This window comes from Suricata suricatta, chromosome 17 (assembly GCF_006229205.1).
Source record: "Suricata suricatta isolate VVHF042 chromosome 17, meerkat_22Aug2017_6uvM2_HiC, whole genome shotgun sequence".
Classification (NCBI taxonomy): Eukaryota; Metazoa; Chordata; class Mammalia; order Carnivora; family Herpestidae; genus Suricata; species Suricata suricatta.
In genome coordinates this window covers 1,941,608-1,952,584 of record NC_043716.1, presented here as the reverse complement: position 1 = coordinate 1,952,584, position 10,977 = coordinate 1,941,608, and the positions used below count along the sequence as shown (strand labels likewise).

Here is a 10,977-nt window from a genome sequence, read left to right as displayed (position 1 = left end):
GGGGCCCCGGCGGGAGCGGCCCAGGGCCGGGGTCCGGCGGGGGACTGGGCAGCGGCGGGGAGCTGCATCCGCGCACCGGGCGCTTGGTGAGCCTGTCGGCCTGTGGGCGCACCGCGCGGCGGCAGCAGCCGGGCCAGGAGTTTAACCACGGGCTGGTGTTGAGCCGGGAGCCCTTGCGCGACGGCCGCGTCTTCACCGTCCGCATCGACCGCAAGGTGCGGAGCTGGGGCCGCGGACCCGAGATGTGGAGGGTGGTGGGAGGGGGCGAGCGGGAGGCAGCCCCGTCGCCAGGCACCGAGAGGGAACCGATGGACCTTATTGGGCACCCGGTGACGGGCAGGCGGGAACGTGAGGTAGAAACGTTCAGTCCGAAGGGACAAGCGATAAGGAGCGCTTGAGTTTCCTCCAGACCCAGGAGCAGGGAAGGGACACGGTGCTTCAGCCACGGGAATGATTGGGGAACAGGTTTCCTGAAATGATTTCTGGGAGGCGAGGATGGAGAGATGTCAGCGACCTGATAGGAGGAGAGGAGAGAACAGGAGAAGTGCACAGCATCGGAGGGTAGACTCAGGCTGGAAGGATGGGCGAGGAGGGACGCTCAGAGAGAGGGAGAGGGAGGTGTGCCTCGTCTGTGTCCATCGGTGAAGAGGCCAGGTGCGCAGAGATGGACTTCGGGAGCGTGTGAATCTGAATGGAGCCAAAGCCTAGGAGAGAATTGGGCCGGGGGAGGAGGAGAGTGCACACGGGGAGCTGTGCTTTTGGGTGGTGAAGTCACAGAGACCGGCACTTAGAGGAGGCAGGGGGCTACGGCCAGGGAACCTAGCCCAGACAGTGAGGACAGGGATGGTGTCGTTGACCCCAAGCAGCCAGAGTAGGGAGCAGAGTTGCTAGGAAACAGCGGGCCCAACAGTCCCTGAGACAGAGTCCGGGAAGTTGTTTGTGGGACCATACCTCTGGCTTAGTGTCTCGAGCCTCAAGAGAGAAAAGCCAGCTGGCTGTCTGAGACGTGGGAAGCGGGGGGACACAGTGGTCTGTGAAGTGTGGCTTCCTGGTGGTGGGAGACCCGTGGCGGCCCATCCTGAGTTTTTTGTCCGCCGCCACTATCACAGGTCAACTCCTGGAGTGGCTCCATTGAGATTGGGGTGACGGCACTGGACCCCAGCGTGCTGGACTTCCCGAGCAGCGCCACAGGGCTCAAAGGGGGCTCCTGGGTGGTGTCAGGCTGCTCGGTGCTGAGGGATGGACGTTCGATGCTGGAGGAGTACGGTCAGGACCTGGACCAGCTCGGGGAAGGGGACCGCGTGGGCGTGGAGCGTACAGCCGCCGGAGAGCTGCGGCTCTGGGTGAACGGGCGGGACTGCGGGGTGGCCGCCACCGGCCTCCCGGCGCGTGTCTGGGCCGTGGTGGACCTTTACGGCAAGTGCACCCAGATCACCGTGCTGCCCCCCGAGCCAGGTTTCAGCCCCCCTGCTCCCATCCCTGCACCTCCCCTCGAGCCCTCCGCACCCCCTGAAGATTCTGCCTTGACCGAACAGGGGACCCCAGGGGAAGAAGGTGAGAACACAGCTAGGGCATTGACGGAGGGGCAGGGCACGAGGGGCGGCTGAAGGGGTGGGGGGCGCTTAGTGACAAACGAGGTGGGGTGTGGGCAGGGCCGCTCAGATCCCTTACCCCTCCGAGTCTCTTGAAGGGGAACGCAGGGCCTAGAGGAGGGGGTCTCCTGGCTGTGGGCCCCTGCAGCAGGGGCTGGACCCTCATTCCCCTCCCATCCCGCCTGGTCCCCAGCCTTCATGGTGTCCCCAGCGCAGGCCCGGCCGGAGACTTTTCCTAACAGCTTTGAGTCGCATAATGGTGAGGGCTTCCGGGAGGCTCTGGGAAGGGCAGTGGGAAGTGAGGCGGACCAGACATGGGAAGGGACCTCAGGAGAGGGCTAGGGGGAGAATGGCGAACCGGAGGGGATCGGGCTCATGTTGGCTTCCCTCCCTCCCCGGCCTTGCTGCTGTAGACTTTGCCAGCATGGAGCTCTCGGAAGTGGTGGGCAACGCCATCCTGTCTGCCTATAACGGCGGGCTCCTAAACGTGAACCTGAGCTCCCCCCCGGCCGGGGAAGGACTGGGGTCCAGTGGTGCTGCCACCTCACCCGTCCTCACTTCCAACGACGCCCTGCTCTTTCATGAGAAGTGCGGCACCCTCATCAAACTCAGCAACAACAACAAGACGGCTGAGCGCCGGCGGCCCCTGGACGAATTCAACAACGGGGTGGTCATGACCAACCGTCCGCTCCGGGACAACGAGATGTTTGAGGTGCGCAAGATCCAGGCTCTGACTGGTGTCTCGTCCTCCGGGAGCCAAAGATGGGGCTTGATCCTTGACATTAGAAGGGCAGGGGCCCAAGGAAGAGGTGCACGGCCCAAGGGGCCTTTCTCTGCACTTACGTTCCCCTGTCTCCCCCTTCTGGTGTCCCAAGATCCGCATCGACAAGCTGGTGGACAAGTGGTCCGGCTCCATTGAGATCGGCGTCACCACCCACAACCCCAACAGCCTCGAGTACCCAGCCACCATGACCAACCTGCAGTCAGGTACCAGCCGGCGGCGGCAGCGTGGGGGCGCCCTCCGTGGCGGAGGAAGCCGGTGGGCTCACCGGGCGGCCGCCTTCCCCCAGGCACCATCATGATGAGCGGCTGTGGGATCCTGACCAACGGCAAGGGCACCCGCCGGGAGTACTGTGAGTTCAGTCTGGACGAGCTGCAGGTGAGGGCGGGGTGCCCGGTACCCTGCGCCCCTGCCCACGTGCCGTGGTCTCCCCGGTGAGAGCAAGGCTGTTAGCTTCTGGGAAGGCAGGGCTGCCTGGGAGCCAGGCGCTTGGGTTTCTGAGTCAGGGTTTTTAGTTGGGCCGTTTGTGGTGCTGACCAGAGGCGACGGACTCATGCTCTTTGGTTGTTTGGTTTTTTTCACCCTTTTTTCCTACTATTTAAAATAAGTAGTAGTTCCTTTTTTATTTTTTTAAGTTAAAACAATTTTTTAATGTCTTTATTTTATTTGAGAGAGACAGAGTGAGCGAGGGAGGGGCAGAGAGAGAGGGAGACACAGAATCAGAAGCAGGCTCCAGGCTCTGAGCTAGCTGTCAGCACAGAGCCTGACGCGGGGCTCGAACCCACAGACTGTGAGATCATGACTTGAGCTGAAATCAGACGCTCAACTGAGCCCCCCAGGCGCCCCTAAAACGAGTAGCAGTTTCTAGACTCCTTTGAGAGGTGGTTCGGGCAGTGTCTGTAAGAGGGCATACCTCGGTGCCTGCCTCGCAGCGGAGGTTCCGGGAGCTGAGACTCAGGACCTTCGGGGCGCTGCCCCTGTGGCCTAGGCTGGGGGGAAGACTTTAGGACAACTCTGATCCAGGTTGACCAGGACAAGTCTGGTGTCTCCACTGGGATGGACTTTTGTTCTTTCTGCTTTGACCAGGAGGGCGACCACATCGGGCTGACGAGGAAGGCCAACTCCGCCCTGCACTTCTTCATCAACGGCATCGACCAGGGTACGGCTGCGCGCCCGGGGCCGGCTCTGCTCCTCACTCCCCTGCCTCTCTCTGCGGCTGGTCTCCCTGCATTTGACGCCCCCTCCCCCACACCCTTCCCTTCCGCCCCCGCAGGCGTGGCCACCCCGCTGACCCCCCCGGTGGTGTACGGCGTGGTGGACTTGTACGGGATGGCGGTGAAGGTGACCATCGTCCACAACAACAACCACAGCGACCGTCTGCGCCGCAACAACGCCATCCTGCGGGCGCTGTCTCCCGAGGGCGCCCTCCGCCGGGCCGCCCCCGCCGCCCAGGCCGAGCCCGAGCGCCTGCTCTTCCACCCGAACTGCGGGCAGAAGGCGGCCATCACCCACGAGGGGCGCACGGCCCTGAGGCCCCAGTATGGCCCTCGGGGTGGGGAGAGGCCTGCTCAGGGGGCTCTAATGGGCTTGGTGGGGAGGGCTGGGCTCCTAGGCCGGGGGTGCCTCGTGGAGGGCGGGGGTGAGCGCGTCCGTCTCCGTGGCGGGTGTCAGGCAGGCGTGGCCGGGCTGGGGTGCGCCCGCGTGTTGGTGCCTCAGGCCCCTCGTGTTGTGCCCTCAGTGCCACCGACGACTTCAATCACGGCGTGGTGCTGAGCAGCAGGGCCCTGCGGGACGGGGAGGTGTTCCAGGTGCGCATCGACAAGATGGTGGACAAGTGGGCCGGCTCCATCGAGATCGGCGTCACCACCCACAACCCTGCCTACCTCCAGCTGCCCTCCACCATGACCAACCTGCGCTCGGGTGAGCGCCCTGGCAGGGCAGGGCCAGGCAGGGGCCCCGGGGAGCAGCCCTGGCCCCTCCCCCGCTCACGTCCTCTGTCGCTCCTCATCCCCCCCAGGGACCTGGATGATGACCGGGAACGGGGTGATGCACAACGGGACGACCATCCTAGACGAGTACGGGCACAACCTGGACCGCCTCAAGGTGGGAGAGCGCGCGGCGGCCAGAGGGCAGCGGCGGGGCCCGGGGCGGCGGGGGCTGCCGTAGGACCAGCCCAGGTGGGAGCTGTGCCTGACTCCTCACTCCAGCCCCCCCTTCTTCCAAGGCAGGGGACACGGTGGGCGTGGTGCGGCGGGAGGATGGGACTCTGCATTTCTTTGTCAACGGGATGACGCAGGGCCCTGCAGCCTGGAACGTGCCACCGGGCGTCTATGCCGTCGTGGACCTCTATGGCCAGGCAGCCCAGGCCACCATTGTGGACGACGTGGGTGAGGGCCGGGCCAGGCGGGGATGGGGTGGGGACAGCCGGGGGGAGGGGTTGCTCAGAGACCACTGTAAGTGTAACGGGTGATGACCGCCCGTGCAGAGGTGCCCCCAGTCCCGGAGCCTCTCCCCGAAGGGAACAACCAGGTGTCCCCGAGCTCGCCATCATCAGGGGCCGGGGGCTCCGACCTGCGCTTCCACCAGCTGCACGGCAGCAACGCGGTCATCACCAACGGTGGCCGCACCGCGCTCCGCCACAACTGTCGCAGCGAGTTCAATGACGCCATTGTCATCTCCAACCGGTCAGTGCCCGGGACTCTGCGCCCCCAGCCCCCCGCCACCCCGCAGCAGGGCCGGTCTGACTGCCGCTGTCCCCCGCTGTCCCCTGCTGTCCCCGGCAGGGCCCTGCGGGATGGGGAGCTGTTTGAGATTGTCATTCAGAAGATGGTGGACCGCTGGTCAGGCTCCATTGAGGCTGGTGAGGGTCCCCGTGCGGGTGCGTGTATGTGTTTGTGCGTGTCACAGGGGGCTGCTGGCTGCCCACTGTGGGGCCCCTGGCTCTGCCCTACCCCTGCCCTCTCCTAGGAGTGACCGCTATTCGGCCGGAGGACCTTGAATTCCCCAACACCATGACGGACATCGACTATGACACGTGGATGTTGAGGTGGGATGGCCTGCTCCGCGGGCCCGGGGGAGGGGGTGAGGTCTGGGGCCTCCAGTGGCCCTGGACAGTGACACACCTGAGGGCTAAGAAGCCCTCCCACGTTGCCCTGCACCCTGCGGCGGCTCTGTCGCCTTTCCCCTGGGGGACCCCAGGGCCCTAGGAGACAGGATTGGGTCTCAGACCCCAGATCCGGATCCCAGGCCAAGGCACCGGAAGGTCCTGAGGAGCAGAGACTGAGCAGCGGCCCGTGTGGGAAGGAGGCGGGAGGTTCACCGGCCCCTTCTCTCACCCCTCCAGCGGCACGGCCATCATGCAAGACGGAAACACGATGCGCAACAACTACGGCTGTGACCTGGACGCGCTGGGCACGGGGGCGCGCATCGGCATGATGCGCACGGCCAAGGGCGACCTGCACTACTTCATCAATGGCCAGGACCAAGGCGCCGCCTGCTCAGGCTTGCCTCCGGGTAAAGGTGACTGCGCTGTGGCTGCCGGCCCGCCCCGACGCCAGCCCCCGTGGGCTGTCGGTCTTCTGACGCCTTCACTTCCTCCCCAGAGGTGTACGCGGTCGTGGACCTCTATGGCCAATGTGTCCAAGTGTCCATCACCAATGCCACTGGCCCCATGGACAACAGCCTGGCGACCAGCAACACGGCCACTGAGAAGTCCTTCCCGCTGCACTCCCCAGGTGCAGCCGGCGGGCAGGGCGGGCAGGCGGGCTCTGCGGCTTGTCACCAAGTGGGGGAAGAGCCAGGGTAGGCAGCAGCTGAGGAGAGGGGAGGGGGTCATGGCTGAAAGGGCCGGGGCAGCGTCCTGCCCCAAGGAGGCTGGGGGCCAGGCATACCCGCCTTGGGAGCAGACCTCTCATGGCGAAGGAGGCGCCGGGAGGCCCCCAAGGACTGATGGCAAACAGGGCCTTTACGGCAACTTCCGGTTTCACCGGGAGCTCTGCTCTGCATCCTTCGTGAGGCGCAGTCCCAGCCTCCCCTCCCGGTGCCCCTGCTCCCCCGCAGTGGCCGGCGTGGCCCACCGCTTCCACAGCACGTGTGGCAAGAACGTCACTCTGGAAGAGGACGGCAGGAGGGCGGTGCGCGCGGCCGGCTACGCCCACGGCCTGGTCTTCAGCACCAAGGAGCTCAAGACGGAGGAGGTGTTTGAGGTGGGCGGTGGGCCCCCCTGCAGGGCGGGCTGCCCCGCGTCCCCCTGCCCCTGGCTAGCGCTGGCCACCGCCTCCTGACTCCCTCAGGTGAAAGTGGATGAGCTGGACGAGAAGTGGGCGGGCTCGCTGCGGCTGGGGCTGACCACGCTGGCGCCCGGGGACATGGGGCCCGGCATGGGCGGGGGCCCGGGGCTGCCGCCCTCCCTGCCCGAGCTCCGGACAAAGACCACCTGGATGGTGTCCAGCTGTGAAGTGAGGCGCGACGGGCAGCTCCAGAGGATGAACTATGGCCGGAACCTCGAGAGGCTGGGGGTGAGGTGGCTGGCCCTGGGGCCGGGGTGGAGGCAGGGCGGGGGGCCTCGGGCAGAGGGAGGCCAGGCATCCAAGCCCCTCTCGCTTTGGCACTAGGTGGGCAGCCGTGTGGGCATTCGCCGGGGGGCGGACGACACGATGCACATCCTGGTAGACGGCGAGGACATGGGGCCGGCAGCCACCGGCGTGGCCAAGGTAGACCCAGGGGCAGCTTGAGTTTGGGGAGCGGGCTCGCGGCCTTCCACGGACCCCTGACTCCTGCATCGCGTGTGCCCCCAGAACGTGTGGGCCGTGCTGGATCTGTACGGCCCTGTGCGGAGCGTGTCTGTGGTGAGCTCCACGAGGCTGGAGGAGGCCGAGGGCACCCAGCCCCCGTCCCCCAGCTCGGACACCGGGGACACCGGCAGCGAGGGCGAGGACGACGACGAGGGGGAGGAGCACGGCCTGAGAGTAAGAGGCCCCGGCGGAACGCGCGGGGCACGTGGACGGGTGGCTGGCGGCCGCGGGACACCAGGTTGTCCCGGGGCTCTCTGACCCAACCCCCAGGGGGCAGACGCGTGCGCGAGAGACCCCTGTACGTGCCTTCAGGCCTGGGGGGCACTGGCCCTCAGACCAGCACCCCAGCAGCTCGGCGCCTCCCCCACACCAGGGCCAGAACGACGTGGCCGTGATGCACACGGCGCTCGAGTTCCTGGAGAACCACGGGAAGAACATTCTCTTGTCCAACGGGAACCGCACGGCCACGCGCGTCGCCAGTTACAACCAGGGCATCGTCGTCGTCAGCCAGCCCCTGGTGCCCCAGCTGCCGGTCCAGGTGGGCCTCACCTCCTCCCCCCAGCTCCTCCTGCTCGGGGCGGCGCGGCCGGCCCTCCTGGAGACGCCCCCCCTGCAGCTGAGGACGCGCCCCCCAGGCTCGGGCCCTGCAGTGGGGGTGCAGATGGGCTAGCAGGAAGCCTCAGCTGCTGACTGGTGGGGGCGGCAGCGGGCAGGGGCTGGCCCCACACAGGGTGCCGACGCGGCCCTGCAGAGGGAGGGGGGAGGCCTTTTTCTGCTGGTCGTTCCGAGCGGAGAGATGAGCTGAGCCACAAAGCCGAGGGATGAGGGACCTTTACCAACTCGGCGACAGGACCGAGGCTGACACCAGGACAGAGCCAAGTGGAATTGTAGTTTGCTGTCTCTCTGGGCCTTGGAAGGGCAGCATCCCAGGCCAGGCCATGGGAGGTGCCATCGCCCCCGCACCACCGGCCCGGGGTAGAGGAGCCTGGGTCTGCCTGGTGGGTGGCCTCTTCCCAGTGGGCCGTGACTGGGGAGTAGTTGCCGGGTCCCCCAGGTGCGGATAGACTTCCTGAACCGGCAGTGGACATCCTCCCTGGTCCTGGGCGTCATCACGTGTCCACCCGAGAGGCTCAACTTCCCCGCGTCTGCCTGTGCCCTCAAGCGGGCGGCCTGGCTACTTCGGGGCCGGGGCATCTTCCACAACGGTCTCAAGGTGGGTAGGGGGCAGAGAGAAGGGAGAGGGCCGGGGCCTGAGTCCGGACCCTCAGGCCTATTGTGCGACTCCTCTGCCACGGAGGATGTCGTGGGGGGAGGGGAGGGGAACTGCAGGCGTTTGAAGGGGGGGTGGATCCTGGGGCAGCGGGCAGGTGTGGTGGTAAAGCGCAGGGCCTGGCAACCCGGAAGCAGAAGGGTGGGCCTGGCTCTTGACGGTGGGAGCCTGATCTCTGGGAAGACAGTAGGTCTCTCCTCCCAGATCTGTGAGAAGTTTGGGCCAAACCTGGACACATGTCCTGAAGGCACCGTCCTGGGACTGCGGCTGGACAGCTCTGGGGGGCTGCACCTCCACGTCAACGGGCTGGACCAGGGGGTGGCCGTCCCGGACGTGCCCCAGCCCTGCCATGCCCTAGTGGATCTCTATGGCCAGTGCGAGCAGGTTGGCTGTCACGGAGGAAGGGGCGGAGGGGGTGCCCGGCCAGGGGACGGGCAGGCCCCAGGGGCTGATCCCTGATCCCACACTCCCCTGCAGGTAACCATCGTGAGTCCTGAACCAGGGGCTGTGAGTGGCAAGAGTACAGGAACCCAAGGGGACATGGAGAAAGCTGACATGGTAGATGGTGAGGCACCTGCAGAGCCCTGCCCTGTGTGCTTGGGCAGCCCTGCCCTCCCCCCCACCCCTGTGACCTTGCCTCCCACACCCATGGCCTTGCCTCCCACCCACAGGTATCAAAGAGGGCGTGTGCTGGGGGCCACCCCCTGCCACCAGCCCTCTCCAGAGCTGCGAGTACCATGCCCTCTGCTCCCGCTTCCAGGAGCTGCTACTGCTTCCCGGTGAGTCCCTGGCCCCCCAGGACCCGCCTCGTCCCCCAGGGCAGCGCTGGGCACCGCAGCACCCAGCCTGCCCCCTTGCTTTCCTGCAGAGGACTACTTCCTGCCTCCGCCCAGGAGAAGCCTGTGCTACTGTGAGTCTTGCCGGAAGCTGCGAGGGGACGAGACGCACAGGCGCCGTGGGGAGCCCCCACGGGAGTACGCCCTGCCCTTCGGCTGGTGCAGGTTCAACCTCAGGTATGTGCGGGCCAGGGTCGGGGGGGCTCCCTTACTGTTCTTCCCTCCAGAGGAAGGAGGTTCCCCGGAGGTGCGTGGAGGACGTGGCTGAACTTTCCACAGAGGGGACAGTGTTGGGGAGCCAGCGACCTTTGTCCAGCCTGCCCTGTCTGTGTCCTAGGGTGAATCCCCGCCTGGAAGCTGGGACGCTCACCAAGAAGTGGCACATGGCATATCACGGGAGCCACGTGGCCGCCGTGCGGAGGGTGCTGGACAGAGGGGAGCTGGGAGCAGGTACGGGCCGGAGGGGGGGGCGGGGGCGGCAGCGGCCAGTCCGGCCTCGGAGGCGTCCTGACGCTGCTGCCGCTCTTGTCCCAGGCGCCGCCTCCATCCTGAGCTGCCGGCCTCTGAAGGGCGAGCCCGGGGTGGGGTTCGAGGAGCCGGGTGAGAACTGCGCCCCTCCCCGGGAGGAGCAGCCCCCTCCAGTGCTGCTCTCCCCGTCCCTGCAGCACGCTGGGGCCGAGACCCTGGCGTCCAAAGTGCAGTGAGTACCCGGGGCGGGGGCGTGCCTCCTCCCACGCTAGAACGTTGTTGTGTGAGAAGCATTTCCTTTTGTTGGAGGTGACAAAGAAAAACTGGGGTGCAGTCGCTCAGAAGTGTGGTCGAGCGGACACGGGGAGCAGGATGGGCAGCGGCCTGGGGGGGGGGCAGGCCCCTGCAAGGTGGGGGTGAGTCCGCAGGGCCTGTGTAGCAGTGCAGTTAGCAAGGGGAGGAGCGGGGCCAGAGGCCTCACGGCGGGATTTCTGCTTCTCGCCCGACAGATTCCGGGACCCCAAATCCCAGCGTACGCACCAGGCCCAGGTGGCGTTCCAGGTGTGCGTGCGCCCTGGCTCCTACACCCCTGGGCCCCCCTCGGCCGCCGTCAGAGAACCTCCGGACCCTCACTTCAGCCCAGCTGAACTCGAGTGGGTGACCAAGGAGAAGGGGGCCACCCTTCTCTATGCCCTGCTGGTGCGGGTGGACTGAGGGGCGGCCTGGCGACGACAAGCACAGTGGGGCCCTCGGCCCGGGTCTCCGAGTGACGAGTGAGGGCTGCTGCCTCGGCACGCGTGGGGCCCGACCCGACCCGACCCGGCGAGGGCCCGGGAGCAAGACTCCACCCACGGCAGCAGAGCCGTCCCCGACGGCGTGGTGGGCGAGGAGGAGCCGGGACCGGCAGCCCCCCCTTTCATGCACTGATTTGGGGAGCAAGGCTCCCCGGACTCCCTCCCCCATATCACTTAATTTATTTCCGTTTTCGTTCCCGTTACTGTGAATCCCGAGCAGCCCAGCCCCCGCTCGGTCCCGCTTCCGGGCCGCCGGGCGGCGGGGAGGGCGCGCGCGGGGAAGGCGGGCTTCTGTCCAGTTGTTACGGACGCGGGTTTCCAAGCAGCCAATAAACGCCGTCCCTGAGCGCGCGCGCCTCGGCCTCTGTCTCTCGCGTCCCGCCCCCGCCTCGCCCCGCCCCCTCCGCGCGCCCCGGGCCCGCGCCAACGGGGTTTGGCCGACG

The 10,977-nt window shown here is 66.8% G+C and overlaps 1 protein-coding gene across 1 annotated transcript; it reads left to right on the top strand.

Moving 5' to 3' along the window:
• The first annotated feature begins 242 nt into the window (after nucleotides 1–242).
• On the top strand, nucleotides 243–10,881 carry NEURL4 (neuralized E3 ubiquitin protein ligase 4). Its single transcript, XM_029928785.1, has 29 exons — nucleotides 243–329; nucleotides 1,110–1,554; nucleotides 1,786–1,851; nucleotides 2,006–2,304; nucleotides 2,468–2,579; nucleotides 2,663–2,751; nucleotides 3,460–3,532; nucleotides 3,647–3,911; nucleotides 4,112–4,293; nucleotides 4,391–4,476; nucleotides 4,598–4,760; nucleotides 4,859–5,057; nucleotides 5,157–5,233; nucleotides 5,341–5,419; nucleotides 5,717–5,886; nucleotides 5,976–6,107; nucleotides 6,433–6,578; nucleotides 6,666–6,890; nucleotides 6,987–7,085; nucleotides 7,170–7,340; nucleotides 7,540–7,704; nucleotides 8,221–8,379; nucleotides 8,641–8,820; nucleotides 8,914–9,001; nucleotides 9,108–9,215; nucleotides 9,305–9,449; nucleotides 9,610–9,722; nucleotides 9,807–9,972; nucleotides 10,250–10,881. Exons 1-29 carry the CDS (start codon nucleotides 243–245, stop codon nucleotides 10,452–10,454), a joined length of 4,494 nt encoding a protein of 1,497 aa, XP_029784645.1. The 3' UTR covers nucleotides 10,455–10,881.
• The last annotated feature ends 96 nt before the right edge of the window (nucleotides 10,882–10,977 follow it).

What these genes read in the sequence shown, in the direction of transcription:
- NEURL4 (XM_029928785.1), top strand. Translation starts at nt 243, where the DNA reads ATGTGGAGGGTGGTGGGAGGGGGCGAGCGGGAGGCAGCCCCGTCGCCA. An exon ending in GGGAGGAGCACGGCCTGAGA is followed by an intron (nt 7,341 to 7,539) that starts GTAAGAGGCCCC and finishes CCCCCACACCAG; the next exon opens with GGCCAGAACGACGTGGCCGT. An exon ending in TGCCCCAGCTGCCGGTCCAG is followed by an intron (nt 7,705 to 8,220) that starts GTGGGCCTCACC and finishes CGGGTCCCCCAG; the next exon opens with GTGCGGATAGACTTCCTGAA.